Source organism: Martes martes, assembly GCF_963455335.1.
Source record: "Martes martes genome assembly, chromosome: 6".
Classification (NCBI taxonomy): domain Eukaryota; kingdom Metazoa; phylum Chordata; class Mammalia; order Carnivora; family Mustelidae; genus Martes; species Martes martes.
The window spans coordinates 128,126,582-128,144,970 of record NC_137893.1 but is presented as its reverse complement, the minus strand read 5'-3'; the positions used below and the strand labels follow the sequence as shown (position 1 = coordinate 128,144,970).

General features: G+C 39.3%; 1 protein-coding gene across 1 annotated transcript in view; it reads right to left on the bottom strand.

The window, feature by feature from the left end:
• The window catches only part of FARS2 (phenylalanyl-tRNA synthetase 2, mitochondrial), a gene marked incomplete at its 3' end in the record, with an annotated part of 365,988 nt that extends 348,293 nt beyond the window's left edge, over window positions 1–17,695 (bottom strand). Inside the window, exons 1-2 of the mRNA XM_080805960.1 lie at window positions 17,641–17,695; window positions 15,884–16,518 (exon numbers count right to left, since the gene is read on the bottom strand). Coding sequence (XP_080662086.1) covers window positions 15,884–16,495 — 612 coding nt within the window. The 5' untranslated portion in view covers window positions 16,496–16,518; window positions 17,641–17,695. The remainder of the gene's footprint in view (window positions 1–15,883; window positions 16,519–17,640) is intronic.
• Window positions 17,696–18,389: the final 694 nt, after the last annotated feature.

Genomic DNA, 18,389 nt, shown 5'->3' with positions numbered 1-18,389 from the left:
CTAAACAAAAAACAAATATTCCATTTCTTGGATCTGGAATGGTCACTACATAGGAATGTCCTGTGCCCCAAGATAAAGGCTCTCAGATGTGGGAAGAAATTGTTCCTTGGCTTCCCCAAACACATTCAAATCACCCACCTATTCCTAGACAGCCTCTGACTCTTAGCTCTTGATTTCAACCTTGATCTTCCAATCACTCCAACAGCCGACATCTGGTCATTCCCAAGTTAGGCAGCATTCTCTGTCTCCCCATGGCTAAGTAACCCTAACTTCTGCTGCTGTTCAGGTAATCCACCATCACACATAATCCCAGCCTGGATCCCAATGTGATCCAAGAGAGGTATTATAAGAAACGGAAGTGGGAATAGAGAAATACTAAGGGAATAAGGAACAATAGTTCTTCCAGTTTACTACACACATAGGCTGGGAACTATCGACATGGAGAATAAACTATATCCTTGATAGTGACTTCTAACCCAAGAGCATATCCTACCCCTTAAACTACATACAAGATCCTGTGTGTGTGTGTGTGTGTGTGTGTGTGTGCATGTGTAGTATCCAAATCTCTCAGCAGATCCCCAAATGGTAAAAGAAAAAGGCTAGAAATCATTGCAATGATGAAATGCTATCAATCATATATACCACATTATAGAAAGTCTCCATATAGGTGAAAAACAGCATTTTTCTTTAAATGATGTATTTAGTTTAAGAGAACTCTGTTTTATCTTTCAAATTCATTCATATTAACTAGTTTACAATTTCAGAGACCTACCTCAGGATGAGTCTGGGGGATGACATTAGAAGACTTGAGGACAGGGGCGCCTGGGTGGCTCAGTGGGTTAAAGCCTCTGCCTTCGGCTCAGGTCATGATCTCAGGGTCCTGGGATCGAGCCCTGCATCGGGCTCTCTGCTCAGCAGGGACCCTGCTTCCCCCTCTCTATCTGCCTGCCTCTCTGCCTGTTTGTGATCTCTGTCTGTCAAGCAAATAAATAAAATCTGAAAAAAAAAAAAAAAAAAGAAGACGAGGACAAAGCTTCAGAAAGAAGACACTTAAAGTGACAAACAGCAGGAGCATCTTCTTTTCCATCTAAGAGCAGACTTCGGTATCTAAACTGACAGTTCAAGGGGCGCCTGGGTGGCTCAGTGGGTTAAGCCTCTGCTTTCAGCTCAGGTCATGATCTCAGGGTTCTGGGATCAAGCCCCACATCGGGCTCTCTTCTCAGTGGGGAGTCTGCTTTTCTCTCTCTCTCTGCCTGCCTCTCTGCCTACTTGTGATCTCTTTCTCTCTGTCAAATGAAAAAATAAATAAATAAATCTTAAAAAAAAAAAAAAAAGACTTAGACTGACAGTTCAAGAAGATGTGTGTATCACGGGTTACTAGCCGATTCTGAGGATGGCTGGTACAGAAAACTCCCTTTCATTACTTTCCCAAGTAATGGGAAGGTACGTACCAAGTTAAAAATGTGATATTACACCAACCGTTCCATAGAAAGTAGGTTTCCATAGCGTGCACCACACAAAGAAATGCAGTCCCTAGCAAGGTGTGAAGTCTACTGTGAAAGAGCATAATATCACTGTGGAAATATTTTTGCTACTTTCACACATCACTTCAGCTAGTAGAAAAAAAATAGTGCTACTGTAATTATGTGGATTCAGTAAAACCTAATGAGGCCCTCTTGGCCTCCAACAGCAAATGCAGAACGTAAATGATAATGATTTTCCTGAGATCTTCAAGGAATGAGATATGGAGGATATTCATCTGGTTTTCTCCAGATCCTATACTGGTTCCAACTTTTACCTTTCAGAATATCCTCTGTCCTTTACTCATCCGTGTACTAAGAACAAGTAACTAGACAGCTTGTCCATGACCTAAAATATATTCAGAAATCTTAAATGAGAATCAAGGACAAAAGTCTGTGCCTCCTTCAAAGTAACTTTCCCTATCAACCTAACTATTGGGTGAATAACTAACTCCCCAAAGACTTCTAGATATTCGGGAAAAGGAGCAAGCTGGCTGTGTTCGTTATCAATGCATTGCCCCTCAGCCACAAATCAACCCTCCATTGACTGCTCTGTGAAAACCGAGCTGGGCCCCTCAAATATTTTTCCTTTGCTGGCAGCACAACAGTGAGCTCTGCCAGTACAGGTCCCTGAAAAGACACATTACAAAGGGATTCCTGCTGGATCCCAGGTGTCCTGCAGGGTAAGCAGCAGCACTCATCTCCCCAGGAGCTCCCACGGTGGACAGCTGCCTCCTCCAAGACCCTTCCCAGGCAACCTTATGCAGAGTGCTCCCTACAAAACACCACCCTCAAAATAGCTCTCCCTGGCCCCTCAGAAAGCAGATTCCCAGCAAATTCCAGAATGTGGATACCCAGCAATTTCACCAGCATGAAACCACTACCACCTCTGTGCCATTCAGGGAGCCACAGTGGGGGGTGGGAGCATAGGGCTCTTCTTTAGGGGTTCAGTGTCAATCCTAGGGGTAGCAGTTGTTCACTTATCTGTGAGTTCTGTGCTCTCTAGAGTTCTCCTTACTTCTTACTAGCCAATCCCTCACTGCCTCAATTTCCTATGTTATAGTTAATAATTCTTTATGTTGAGTTTCCCTGATGCATTACTATGTGGTTTCTGTCCTGCAACCCAGCCTGGAATGATACGCCTGCTTCTCTGGAAGGCTCTAGAAAATGCCCAGTCAGGAAAGGTGACAGGTGAACTGCCATGACCTTAACTACATTAGTTGCCATCCTTTGCAGAGTGGAGGCTGGCAAACCAGAAGGTGAGAGACATCCAAGCACCACATTTACCAACTTGTACTCTGTGCAGGATCCTGGGCTGGACAGGAGACACCCTTAAGGAAGTGACCAACCCGCTGGAGAAACCAGACATGCACAAGGTAAAAGTTCAAGGCAAGATGTACCAGAAGCCCGGTGCTATAGGTAAGTGACATGGTCTCAGGCTAAGAAGCTATGGAGTTTCTATTCTGTCATAGCAAGAACAAATTATCTGCAAAAGCCTTGTGCCACAGAAAACAGACTGGTCTCTCTTTAAATGGCTCTCCAAACCCCCTTTGCTCTCCAATAAAGGGGTATTACTCAAATCCAATATACTGTGGACCCCTGGCTGTGACCAGTTACCTTTTGCTTCCCTGTCAAGAGATACACCTAAGTAAACACTTGGGTGGAGAAAAAGAATATTAAAAAAGAGAAGCCATTTCAATTTAAGTGTGTCTTTGACAGAAGGAGTCCTTCCTAAAAGAGTTTAAAGAGGAGATTAGGGAAACATGGTGACTATAATCTATCAAGGCCAAATAAAAGTGCCTTCAATAAAGCCCCTCCGCATGAGGCTATTAAGGAAACCCAGTAACCACATGGTGGAGAATAAAACCTTGTCATTCACTGAATGATAGAAAAGTGATTCAGGATAGAAAGCAGGAATAAAGAGACTACCTTTGGCTCACCACAAGAGTAACAGTGGGGAAACTCAGGAAAAGAAGCCCAAGAACAGGAGGGTTCTAATGAACCATCTGGAAGGTGGGAGAGAATATTAAAGGGAGCAAAAATGAAATTTCCTGATGATAAATGAGAGTGGTTTTCTAACAAGGATAAACCACAAAGGATGCCAAAGGGGTTGTGTGAAATGAAGGATATCCACTCCACTTAGACTGAATAATTACAGGCAAGGGGAACAACCCGTGGAGGGAACCCCTCGACCACACTCCTACAGGAAGAAATGGGGAATGCCAGTGATTATTTTTAAAGAGGAGGCAGTTGAGATGGGATGGGACATGAATTGGACCTCTGAATGAAGTAGTATTTCAGTAATGTGTTGTGGTCCAAATTATATCAAAGCTTACTTCTCTGTATACCTTTATTCATCTCTTCTGTAGAAACATTCCCCTTTGTTTCTGTGAATATGCATGAATCACTATTAATTATAGAATATTTACAACTTCTCAATAACACAACTATGTCTTCATTTATCAAGACATACGTGTATTTACTTAGAAATATGAGACTTTACTTTGTATTTCATAGGTTAGTGGAAATTCCAAAAAAATCTAGGAACTAAGATAAAGCTGGCAATGCTTTATTTTGGAAATATAGGCACATTTTTAAAATTCCATTACCATCACTTCATAAAAGAATATTTAAGAAGGTAGCGAATAAATCATCTCAGGATAAGGAAGAGTCCTTTAAAGCCAACAAATATACATTTATAAAACTTGCTACATTCCTCTTGTATCAGTAATTTTCCTATAAGATCCACAAAAACTTAGTCATGGACCAGGACTTGTTACTATACTCGAATTTGAGAATTACCAGCCAAGAAGACAAAGACAAGGTAGATATGTGGATTCTTAAAATTAAAAAAAGAAAAAAGCAGCAATTAGAATTTTTTAAATAATAATACTGAAGACAGAAATAGGAAGAAAGGAAGGCTCATCATGAATAATCTTAAATTCAGGAGGAAGTACGGTTTGCATATGTGTGTACGTAAGAGGAAGACTCTGGATAAAACTGACCCGGAGGAAGTCATTGAAGGGGACTGGAGACAATGAAGACACACTGAGAAAACAAAGAGTCTGCAGCCCAGAGTAAAGACTAAATTGCAGAGCGGCCTACCTCCTCCACCGCCCCTCGGTGTGCTCACTGCACACAGAGTGCATTCCCAGGAATCACACACAGGGCACAGCTGGTGAAACAGGACAAGGCGTCTCCAGGGACAAAATGAAAATACAGCTTCTCTGAACACGGTCCAGGTATGTACTTATTAATTTTTTTTAATCATATTAAATAGATACAGGATTTGTATGGGCTCCCTCTGGTGGGTCTGCCAAACACATGAGATTTGCTATTCTTTGCTAAATAAATGCCTCGCATGTTCAGTAAAAATTTACTTTTGAAGCAATTGAACAGTGGTGCTCAAACTTTTTAGTCTCAAAAATCCTTCTAGCCTCCAAAGAAACTCGTAAGATTTGGCATTATTTGCAAACAACGATGATGCCTGCTATCACTCACCTTCCCTTCACCTGCCAGGTAATCAGTGTCTTGATTTTGGTGTTTATCATTCCCATGTATTTTTCTCATACCCACCAACATACCTATCTAACAAAGAAACATGAAAAACTAAACAAAACCACCAAAAAACACGGTATGTGCAATGAGGGGGATGAGTATGGAGAGACAGAAGGAAAGAAAGCTAGAGCAAGTGAGAGAGGCAAAGCATGAGCAAGCACACAATGAGAACACTTGTTACTTGGGCATATTCTAAAATATCTATAAAAGGGCACCTGGGGTGCTCACTTCGGCAGCACATATACTAAAACCAAAACATCCTTGCCCCGTGCAAGGATGACATGCAAATTTGTGAAGCGTTCTATATTTTTTTGAAGAAGGATAGAATATTAAAGTGCTTTCTAGATCTCAAAAATTAATTAATTAATTAAAAATAAAAATAAAGGGACCTGGGTGGCTGAGTCAGTTGAGTGTCTGCCTTCAGCTTGGGTCACGGGCCAGGGGTCCCTGGATCAAGTCCCACCTTGGGCTCCCTGCTCAGCAGGGAGTTTTCTTTTCCCTCTCCCCCTACCCCCAGCTCCTGTGTGCTCGCTCACTCGCTCGCTCTCTCAAAACTAAGTAAATAAAATCTTAAAAAAAAAAAAGACATTATGGGCACATTATGGGCACATTATGGGTGGCTCAGTTAGTTAAGCATCTGCGTTCCACTCAGATAATGATCCTGGGGCCCTGGGATCGAATCCCGTGTCAGGCTCCCTGCTCAGCAGGGAGTCTGCTTCTCCTTCAACCCCACCCCCTGCCTGTGATCTTTCTCTCTCACACTCTCTCTCTCTCTCAATTAATTAATTAATTAAAAAGATAATAGTTTAGGGGTGCCTGGGTGGCTCAGTTGGTTAAGTGTCCAAATCTCGATTTCAGCTCAGGTCACAGTCTCAGGATATAAGCTTGATTCCTGAGTCAGGGTCTGCAGGAGCAGGGAGCCTGCTCGAGATTCTCTCTCTCTCCTCTCCCTCTGCCCCTTTCCCCCACCAAGATCATGGACGCATGCTCTCTCTCTCCCTCTCTCTCTCTCTCCCTCTTAAAAAAAAAAAAAGGATATCACAGTTTGGTATCACTCATAACATTGGATTAAAACCTCATCCACGTTGACATAGATGATCTGTTAGCTGCGATAAAGTATTCAATGTACAAATAGAGCCAACTGTCCTTTATTCTTTACACTTAAAGAAAAAAACACCAGATTACAGAGTATACAATTAATAAAAAATAAACTACCAAATAACTCTACAAAGTGGTGGCAACTATATACATTCTCAGTAAAAGGATGTAAGATATGTGGCTCCTCTAGATTCTTGCTATTGTCGGGGTTATTAATTTTTACTAATCTAATGGGTTTGGAACAATATCTGGTTCCTTTACATTTTAACTTTGCATTTCATTTGCTGATAAGACCAGTCATTGCTTATTGGCCTATCACATCTATTGATAGGCTGTTAATGCTGATAATGGGTTATTATTTTTTTAATTCCACAATAAATCATTCATATAAAGAGTGTATAGTATATCGTGTTTAAAGAATAATAGAAGCACATACATGTGTGCTCACAACCCATATCCATTTTCAGAAAAGAAAACAGTACCAAAATTTTGCAGCCTCCTTCATGCCCTTACCTGATCACAATCCCCTTGTGGCTCCTAACAGGTAACAACTAATTTTTTTCATTATTCCTTTATGTCCCTTAATTTTTCCACACATGCATGAACCCCTAAGTAACACACTGATTAATTTTGCCCATTTTTAAAGCCACATAAATGCAATCATACATAAGCTTCTATAACTTTCTTTCTTTGCCTAATACTACTTTGCATATTCATTCACGTCAATGCATATAGTTGTGATTTACTCATTTTCACAGATAGTACTCACATACCCTCAGATACATTACCACAATTTATTTACCTTTTCTACTCTTGGTAGAATATGGGTTGTTCCAGGTTTGGGCTAATACTAAGAGTGCTATGAACATTCTCATCTATCTGCTAATACGAGAACTCAAGAACATATCTACATACATTCGTGGGAGTGAAATTTCAGGCGTGTGTTTTCATACTCCCCCAGAGCATGTATTGGCCAACATTTGGTATTTTCAGACTTTCCCTACTGGATTCCTTTTTTCAAACTAAAAACTTTTAATTTGATCAGCATTAATCTTTTAGCTGTATACACACAAATATTCCCACCCTGCCTGCTGCTTGTCTTTTAACTTCATTTATGAAATACTTTTTTGTTAGGCAGAAATTTTATTTTAATAGTCACTCTTCAATAATTTTTTTCACTTGGGATTTTTCTTTTTAGGGAATCTGAGTTTAAGATATTATATTCTACTCCCATGGTGATAATGATAACTTCTCATATTTTCTTCTTAAAATTTTAAAGACCTCTTCACAAATGGATAGTGAATCGATCCAGAATTGAATTTTGCATCCAGATAGGAAAAGATTCTTTTTTCCTATACACATAATTGTTTCAGAGCAAATTCATGGAGAATCCATCATCTCCCCATTTATGTAATACCATTTCCACTTTATAATAAGATCATACACTTACAAATATGAGGAGAACTATTTCAAAGTTCTTCATTTGACTAACCTTGTGCCAATAAAAAGTCATCTTAATAACAGAGCATTTAAGTCTTGATGTCTGGTAAGGCATGCCCCTGATACTGGTGCTTGTAGAGATTTGATCTGGCTACTCACAAAGTTGTTCTTCCTATGAATTTGAAAATTAGTCCTTTAACTTCTCCAAAATACCCAGTGGATATTTTGGATAGATTTACACTGAATTTATACACTGATTGGGGAACTGGCATCTTCATGATATTTTTTTCCTAGCTATGAATCTATGATTATGGTACATCCTTTTTCTCTTCTTCTTTTATGTCTTTTAATAATATCTGATAATATTATCCATAAACATTGGGGCGCCTGGGTGGCTCAGTGGGTTAAGCCTCTGCCTTCGGCTCAGGTCATGATCTCAGGGTCCTGGGATCGAGCCCCGCATCGGGCTCTCTGCTCAGCAGGGAGCCTGCTTCCTCCTCTCTCTCTGCCTGCCTCTCTGCCTGTTTGTGATCTCTGTCAAATAAATAAATAAAATCTTAAAAAAAAAATTATCCATAAACATCTTCAGCATCTTCACAACAACTATACCTAGGCACTTCAAAGTTTTAGTTGATACTATGAATGAAATCTTTATTTCATTATATTTTCTAGTTGGTTACTACTTGTGGATTAGAAACATATTTTTTCTATATTGTACCCATCAACTTTACTCAACTGTATTATTCGTTCTAATAATTGACCTGAATATTCAATTCGATTTTCTAGATAAACAATCATATCATCTAAAAATAAGCAACTTTGGGTGCCTGGGTGGCTCAGTTGGTTAAGCAACTGCTTTCACCTCAGGTCATGATCCTGGAGTCCTAGGGCTCCCTGCTCGGGGGGGAGTCTGCTTCTCCCTCTGACCCTCCTCCCTGCCCATGCTCTCTCTTTCTCTTCTCGCTCTCAAATAAATAAATTCTTAAAAATAAATAAATAATAAAATTTATTTTTAATAAAATAATTTATTATTTTTTTATTTATAATAAAATAAAATTAAGCAACTTTAATCTCATGTTTTCCAATGCTTATACCTTCCATTTCTCTTTCTGGCTTACTACATAAAGTAGAACTTCCCACACAATGATGAATACAAGCAGTGATGGCAAGTGATCCTGAATTGCTGCTTATTTTGATAGAAATGTTTATAATGACTCACCAGTTATGATCTTTGCTGTGACTGCTTGACAAATATTATTTAAGTAAGTTCCCTTGTAGGGGCACCAGCGTGGCTCAGTCAGGTAAGCGTCTGCCTTCGGCTCGGGTCACCATCCCAGGGTCCTGGGATCAAGTCTCACGATTCAATGGAGTCTACTTCTCCCTCTCCCTTTGTCTCTCCCCCTGGCTTGTGCTCTCTCTTTCATTCTCTCTCTCTCAAATAGATAAAAATCTTTTTTTTAAAAAAGAAAAAGAAAAAGAAAGAAAGTTCCCTTCTATTCCTAGTCTGCTAAAAGTTTTTATCGAGTCACTAATGTCATCAAATGTTTTTTTTTTAATGTCATAAAACATTAAATGCTGTCAAATTATTTTTCTACATCTATTGAGGTGATCACATGCTTCTTCTCCTTATATCAGTTAAATATAATGGAATAAATATATAATAATAACGTGGTAGGACACAATACACCAGTGAATTAAATTTGCAAATATTTCATGAAATAATTCTGTATCTGTTCACTAAAATAGAGAATCATCTATGTTCATAAAAATGAAACTTCTAAAATTTTCTTTTTCATCTAGTTTGTATATTAACATGTCTAACCTCATAAAATGAGCTTGATAGGTCTCTCTATTCTCTGAAACAGACCATATAAGTCTTTCAGACTTGGTAAAAATGTGTAAAATCACCTCAGAATGATGGAAGTGAGGCTATTAATCCCAGGTTTAATTGATTTCAGTCTTCTATTGTATGCAATGTAATCTTCTTTTTTTCCATATTTTTTTTAATTTATTTTTTTCCGTGTTCCAAAATTCATTGTTTATGCACTGTAATCTTGTATGATTAATATCTTCTGCCTCCTGTTTGTTTTTTAATCTTAACAGCTGTCTTCCACATGAAACCAGGGAGCCTCTCATGATTGTCTAATACCATCTTACAGACCTGAACCCCAGTTTGTGTTCAACAAATGTTTTTCTGATTGACTGACTAACCCCAGTGCTCTTCATTCAGTCTTTTTCCTTAATCTTTTATCAGAAAAATTTCAAACACACATGAAAGTAGAAAGGATAAAGATCCCTCATGTATCCAGCACCCAGCTTCAATAATTAACAATTCATGACCAATCCTCTTCCATTTATCCCCACCTGCCTAGCCCCATATTACTCTGAATTAAACCAGACATCTGATCATTTCACTCCCTGGTACTCCAATATGTAAATCTAAAGGAAAATGACTTTAAAAATATAATGCCACAAGCATACCTTAAAAAATAAAAATAAAAAAAAGAACTCCTTAAATTCAGACATTCAGTGAGCATTCAAATTCCAATGGCCTCAAATGATTTTTTCCTTAAAGATGGTTTCTCTTGATAGGATCTAAGCATTGTGATTGCTTGATCGTTCTTTTACTCTACAGGTATATTTCCTTTTTATTTTTCTTGCAGTTCATTTGACGAAACTGAATCATTTGCCCCGTAGAGCAGTGCTTCTCAAGCTATGTTGAAGGGACAGTTGAAGATTTCCAGTCAGTCTCAGACTGAGACAGGACCCTCGTGTGCATGACCACCACACAGACCGAGCACATGCAACTTGCCATGAGTGGGGAAGAACACTGGGACCAGTTTACATGCTACTCCATGAAGGAAGTCCACTGATGGCGTGCTTGAATATGATGGCTTGAACATTTCTAAACACTGCTGCTTGAACATTTCTAAGGTCTTCCTTTTGATTTTTCTGCTTATTTCATTATGCACATCACATCTTGAGAAGCAATGCTGTCGCATTTCCCACAGGTTGGATTTTGCTGATTAATTCTCCATGGCATAGTTTAACATGTTTCTCTCTCCTCTGTGCTTCCTATAAATTTGGAGCTGGATCTAGAGATTTGATGGATTCAGGTTCAAGTATTTTGGCAAGACTTTAGAGTTGCCATTGTATTCTTCTATCAGGAGACCAGAAAATCTGGCCCCGGCCCCTCTTTTTGTGATGTTGGTGGTCATTGGTGAACAATGTTATTACTAACACTAAATGTCAAAGCCCCGCGAGTAAATTTGGTTGTCCAAAGTTTGTTCCCTGAGAAACTCAGAAGAAGCTCTCCTTCCCTCGGCCCTCACTGGTTCCTTCTGTGGCCTCAGTTTCTGACACAATGCAGATCTTCTGGCTGGCAGCTGTGAGTTCCCGCCATTTGTGAAGATCCTAGGGTGACTTTGTCAGCCACCTGTCTTGGAGATGGGCTTTGCTATTTCAGTTGCTGTATCTGTTTTGTAAGATTTGGGACTATTAAAAAATATATAACCCACCTCCCTTCTACTTTTTTAGTAGAATGTTGTTTGCTTTAGCATCTTAAAATGACACTTAATTCATTGATTTTTCAGGGTTTTAAATTTTTCCTAAATATATTTAAACTAAATGTACTACAAGTACGTCTTTATCTACATCCCACACATCTTGCTTTATTAATGTTAACTGTGATCACACAATTTAAGTGGGAACTACCAAGTTTCTACAAAATAAAGTGACTATTTTCCTGCATATCTGAGCAGTTTCAAGAGAATATTTTCATTGCTGATTAATAAGTAATTTGCAATTTACTGTAATATTTCTCTTTATCCCAGGAATCTATAACTGTGAGTTTTTAAATATCCAAAGACATTTCTACATAACTACACCCTAGTCAAGCACAGTTCTATTTATGTTATTGATTCTTTGACATTTGTTTAGACTTTAGCTGTCAACCAGTACATAGACAACTTATTTTAAGTATCCCATGTGACTACATACCCCCAACTGTGAGTATGGAATTTCTGTATGGATCTGTATAGTTAGAGAATTTTATTTTATTTTAGTTACAGAACTTTAAAAATAAATATAAGTCAAGCCTATTAATCATGCTTTCAAGTTGTCTATATCTTTACTCATTCTACTCACTTTGTTTTCTTAAGCCACCGGTTTTTGATTGAAGTCATTTAAAATCTTCTACTATGATTATGAATTTGTCAAATTTAACTTTTATTTCTCCAGTTTTGGTCTATGTATTATGGCTATGATGTTGGGCACATTAAAATTCCTGATTCATAAAGCATTGTGACTGATATATTATCCCTCTTTATTCATATTGATCAATTTTTGCCACAAATTCTATTTTGTCTAATATTAATATTGCTGTGCCAGCTTTCTTCTGGTATTTGCTTAACCCATTTTTTCCTACCCTTTATTTTCAGCTTCTGGTATGATTTTGTTTAGGACTCTCTCACTAAAAAATGCCCACTCTGGTCATGTATGCCTATAATTGGTAGGTTTAGCCTATTTAGATTTGTGAGTACTGATACACTTAACCTTTTTACGAAAAACAATATCAATCAATAGTTAAAATATATATTGTCATAGTTCATCCATTTCTAGGCTTACCCGTTTCTTTTACCCAGACCCCTGTATTTACTTTTCTTCTTGTTGAAATATAACTTAAAGGGATTGAAACAATACTTACAAAGTTTATTTAGTAACAGAAGTACTTTAAAAAATAACAATATAATTTTTTTATATTTTATTTTTTTTAATTTCTTTTCAGTGTACCAAAATTCATTGTTTATGTATACCACACCCAGTGTTCCCTGCAATACGTGCCCTTAATAATACCCATCACCAGGCTCACCCAACCTCCTACCTCCCGACCCTTTAAAACCCTTAGACTGTTTTTCAGAGTCCACAGCCTCTCATGGTTCATCTCCCCTTCCAATTTCCCTCAACTCCCTTCTCCTCTCCATCTCCCCATGTCCTCCGTGTTATTTCTTATGGTCCACAAATAAGTGAAACCATATGATAATTGACTCTCTCTGTTTGACTTATTTCACTCAGCACAATCTCTTCCAGTCCCATCCATGTTGATACAAAAGTTGGGTATTCATCCTTTCTGATGGAGGCATAATACTCCATAGTGTATATGGACCACATCTTCCTTATCCATTCGTCTGTTAAAGGGCATCTTGATTCTTTCTACAGTTTGGTGACCGTGGCCATTGCTGCTATGAACACTGGAGTACAGATGACCCTTCTTTTCACTACATCTGTATCTTTGGGGTAAATACCCAGTAGTGCAATTGCAGGGTCATAGGGAAGCTCTATTTTTAATTTCTTAAGCAACCTCCACACTGTTTTCCAAAATGGCTGTAACAACTTGCATTCCCACCAATAGTGTAAGAGGGTTCCCCTTTCTCCACATCCTCTCCAACACACGCTATTTACTGTCTTGTTAATTTTGGCCATTCTAACTGGTGTAAGGTGGTATCTCAATGTGGTTTTGATTTGAATCTCCCTGATGGCTAGTGATGATGAACATTTTTTCATGGGTCTGTTAGCGATTTGTATGTCTTCATTGCAGAAGTGTCTGTTCATGTCTTCTGTCCATTTTTTGACATGATTATCTGTGTTGTGTGTGTTGAGTTTGAAGAGTTCTTTATAGATCCTGGATATCAGCCTTTTGTCTGTACTGTCATTTGCGAATATCTTCTCCCATTCCATGGATTGCCTCTTTGTTTTGTTCACTGTTTCCTTTGCTGTGCAGAAGCTTTTGATTTTGACGAAGTCCCAAAAATTCATTTTCGCTTTTGTTTCCTTTGCCTTTGGAGACAGAAGTTGCTGTGGCCGATATCGAAGAGGGTACTGCCTATGTTCTCCTCTAGGATTCTGATGGATTCCTGCCTCACGTTGAGGTCTTTTATCCATTTCAAGTTTATCTTTGTGTATGGTGTACAATATAATTTTTAAATTGCATAGGTAACATGATTAAAATCACTCAAAAATCATGTTCTAGGGGAATAAACTGAAAGGAAAAAAAAATTTTGATGGTTATTATTAGGTCAGACTTAATCCCAACACTTTAGCTGAGACCATGCTAAAATGAACAAACAAACAAAAACAAAATCAAAAACAAACCTCTCTCCCCCCAACATCATTCTTTCTTTTTTTTTTTTTTTTTTTAAGATTTTACTTATTTATTTGTCAGAGAGAGAGAAAGAGCAAATGAGCACACGCAGGGGGAGCAGCAGGCAGAGGGAGAAGCAAACTTCCCACCAAGCTGGGAGCCTGTGTGGGACTCGATCCCAGGACCCTGGGATCATTACCTAAGCTGAAGGCAGACGCTTAACGACTGAGCCACCCAAGCATCCCAAGCCCCAACACCATTCTTAAAACTAACAAACCACCTGGGTCATAAGCAGGTCCCACTTACAAAACAGCTCCCTAAAAAGCAACAGAAGGCAGCAGAATGGGCAATGAACTAGGTGGAGAACCTTGGACAACCTTTGGGGACTTCAGATTCCTTACGGTTAAAGTGGAAACAACTGATCTCATTAGGGTTTTATTAAGAGGAACAAATGAGAAACAATGAACATGGAATCCCTCATCAAACTGTATTATTAGTTATATATGTATGTGTGTTTGTGTTTAATTTTTTAACAATAAGGCAGAATATACAGTAACATTATCAGTCTAGATTAGCCATGTCCACTAATGATTAAGTTGGACTGGATCCCAAATAAATATGAAACAAGATAAAGACAGTTTCCTACCCCTCTTCCTATTTTCCACCTTCTAAGGTAGCCTGGATTTTTCCTCCATTAAAATGCTAGTGTAAGTGTCAAAGCTCTCACTGCCACTTTCATGGCATTCAGGCTTATAAATCAGTGAGTACTTTCTTTTCTCATTTTTTAATGAGGGAAGCTAGACTGAGCATCGGCCGGCTACCGTGACCTGGACACTGTCTCACTAGCATACATCCCCTCCAGCACATTAATTGTAGGCGACATTCTATCACTTGGTCACATTTCCTAGGCTGCGACCTGACTACACTTATCTCTTTTTCGTTTCCTAATAAACCCATACCCTGACTAATAGTGTTAATCCTAACTTAGAATATAGTCAGCTATTCCAAGTAGTAAGAATGCTCATTTAAGCAGCTCTGCAATCAAGCATGGGTGGCCTTTTCGTGTGAAGCTCACCTACTGCTGGAGTATCACAGACCCACAGGAAAACAGCACATCCTGAGGCAAACAGTTGTCTCATACAACGTGACTCACTTAATACAACAAAACAATGGTTCCTTCCTAGCCTAGGGATCATATACTATTCCTTTCCATGTCCAACAACCCATTTAGCATCTGTTCACAGGAGGGAACTGCTCCTCCTGCTTTGATGAACATGTGGGGAAGAAGTGCAGAAAGGGTAAAGTGAAATATTTCCTTGGCCTCCTTTTATTCCATTTGTTTCTTACATAAAAACAGAGATTTAAAAATGTATGAATGAAAGGCAAGTGGTATTACAGGTTTTTAGGAAACAGACTCAAGCTTTTAGGGATTTTCATAATTTGTCAAAAGAAATTAGGAAATCAGTATATTATGATATCAGCTAACAAACACGTAAGGTGTTGGGTGCTTTTGAGAAATACCAGAATATCAGATTTCCTGATCAAAAACCTCTAAGCACCCAAATATATATTTCAGGAATAGCAACAACTTAGGCACCTCACAACGAAAAAAATGTAAAACACCTACAAATGTAAAGGAGGGGAGGATAAGTGAAGAGCTTGGGAACAGAACACAGTTTCCAATCTGAGCCAATAACTGTCAGTCCCCCCTACTGTACAAGAAATTCATTAATGTCTAATAGTCTGAATACCTAATTAACTTTTACTGACTAAGAATTGGAGTAACTTGACCATAGGTTTCAGCATTGTATCTTAACCGTCCTGGACTGAGGATAAATTTGAGCCACTGACTATTCATTCATATGAAGAAACCCAGAGAAAGGCAGATCAGTATTGAAAGACTAAGCTCAGACGAGGGAAAACCAAAGCCCACTCATTCCTGCAGGTACTAACACAACAAATTGATCAAAAAATATTGAGGCTTGGCCTGGACAAAGGAAACCACCAAGGATGCATAATTCACAAAGGCAAAATGAGGTCAAGGACAACTGGTTTCACTGAGATAAACTTTAGTGACCTCAACAAGAATGTCCATACTATCAATGGTAAGAACTGTCTCAAGGCTCACCTCATGCTTAGAGAAGAGTCGGACGCCCTCCAGCTGGTGGAACACTGGGTAGTGCTGGGAGTCGATCTGGTCGCGCCGGTAGACATCGCCCACCACCAGGAAGGCATCCAGCCCGGCATGCAGCAGGTCCCACTGGTGTGCAGAAGTGTGTGCTCGCAGCATGTGAGTCCTGTTCAGGTAATAGTTGTCTCCCTTCTTCCGGCTGGGGTGGTCAGCTGGGATGAGCAGGCTGTCAAAGTTCTGCCAGGTGGTGACCACTGGAGAAAGGTCATCATAGACCGAGAAGAGTGGAGTTCCGAAGCGGCCCACATACTGCTTGTAGAAGTGCTCCTTCACCCTCTCCTTGATCAGCCAGAGAGGGTGATGCTCCTGGTGGTGCAGATTCCTGCCGACCTTGGAGAGGACCTTCCGGGAGAGGTTGCTATAGTCATCCTGAGGATAAGATTTGCCTAGCAGCTCCACCATGCCACCTGGAGCTCCTCGGGCAGCAGACTCTGAAGCAGCAGGTCTCGAGCCCCAGGCCTGACAATGATGGCCTTTGGAGACACTACTGGACTTCCTCACCAGGTAAGCATGCACCTGGGCAACTCTCCTGAGAGCTGAGCAAACCATTGTAGAAACTTCTTTCACAGATTCTGGAAAGAGCACACATGCAAAGCACAAGTCAAGCTTCACTCTGTAGAAATTAAACTCGTCCTTTGTGTCTCCTACCAACCTCCCATTGTTCGACTGACATCTGTTTCCCCCACTGCCTCCTCCACACAGACAGAAGATCCCATTAAGGAAATCTGCTGACAGAGGCTTAATAGGTACTGCTCTAAACCAAAAGAACCTTGAACCTCACTTTTAGATCCCTATTCTCTAGCTGTCCTTCTGTGGGTTTGAAGAAAACTTCCTTTATCACGTCATGTCATGTCCTGAATCCCTCAGGTTGAATAAAACTTTAAATGTGACAATTTACTTTTATTTGGGCTATATTCTTGAATCAAAAAGTTTAGAGGGATCGTCTAAAGGACAGGGTTTGGTTGACCCTAACAATGTCTCATTAGTTAATGGAAGTGCATGAGTATATACAACAGAAGAGGGGATATTTGAAATATCCATCCTGCACATTTCTGCCTGCCATCCTCCTTAACTACAAAGTTCTGTTTACTTTTGAGAGACATGACTTCTACATTATTCCATTGTATTAGAGAATGTTATTACATAATGTTATAAAACTGTTACTACATTTACTTTTTCTGATGTTTCAAATAAAATACACCACTCTGGGTGCTGGTGATTTTTATTTAATATTTATAAAAATAAAAATGAAAAAATAAAAATGAAAAACCCAAGTATCTGGGTGGCTCAATAGGTAAAACATCTGCCTTCTGCTAAGGTCAGGATCCTGGGGTCCTGGGATGGAGTCCTGCACTGGGCTCCCTACTCAGTGGGGAGCCTGCTTTTCCCTCTCCCTCTGCCCCTCCTGCAATTGTTCTCACTCTCTCTAATAAATAAAAATCTTAAAATAAAAAAATTAAAAATAAATAAATTTCAAAAATGAACAACTTAAGGAAACATTATACAAAGTGATAGACTATACCAATGGACAGCTGAAGTTATTTTTATAAAATGTGAATCTTTTCTATCCTCACATCTGGTTGTGTCATTTCAACTAAATGTCAATGCAACATCCCACCATTCTATTTTTGCTTTGTAAAAGAACAAGTTTCTACTATGCACCTATAGTAAACCAGGAACGGGGCTACACTTACTTGGGAAGGGATACAGAGCAGCCAGAAGAGAGAGAGCATAGACGGGATCCTTTCTACAGACCTGCCAAGAATTTGGGGCACACGGGTGGCTCAGTCAGTTAAGCGTCTGCCTTTGGCTCAGGTCATAACCCTGGGACTCCGGGAGCTGGGGATCAGCCCAACGTAGGGCTCCTTGCTTAGCAGGGGGTCTGCTTCTCCCTCTCCCTCTGTGCACCCCCCTCACCACTTGTGCTCTCTCTCAAATAAATAAAATCTTTTTTAAAAAATACCCACAATTTAATATAAGAAGAACACCACATTAATTAATTAAAGAAGAGCATCAGTGTCACAGTGGAAAGTCCCTTCAGCAATCATCCGATATGGGCTGGTCATGTCACGGATCAGGTGACAAAGACCCAGGTGGAGCTGAATGAACTCTAGAGTACTGGAAGAGTTACAACAAAACAACAGTGGAAGATTCTGGGCCACGAATGTCGTGTTCATTCCCCAGGATCACAGAAACAAGTTTTAAGCTGACTTGGGGGACTCGGTAAGGAAAATCTTTAGCTGTTTTATCCCTATGTTCAAAAAAAAAAAAAAAATTTACTATGAATTTAAATCACACGAATCATCTTCAAAATTTTGGAATTTTTTTTATCTATTGGGCTACTTTAAAGCATACAACCATGTGCTTATTTTACTTCGAGGGCCCTATAATCATACTAAGAAACCACCTACTTTCGTGATAGTAAGCTGCATTAGGAGGGAAT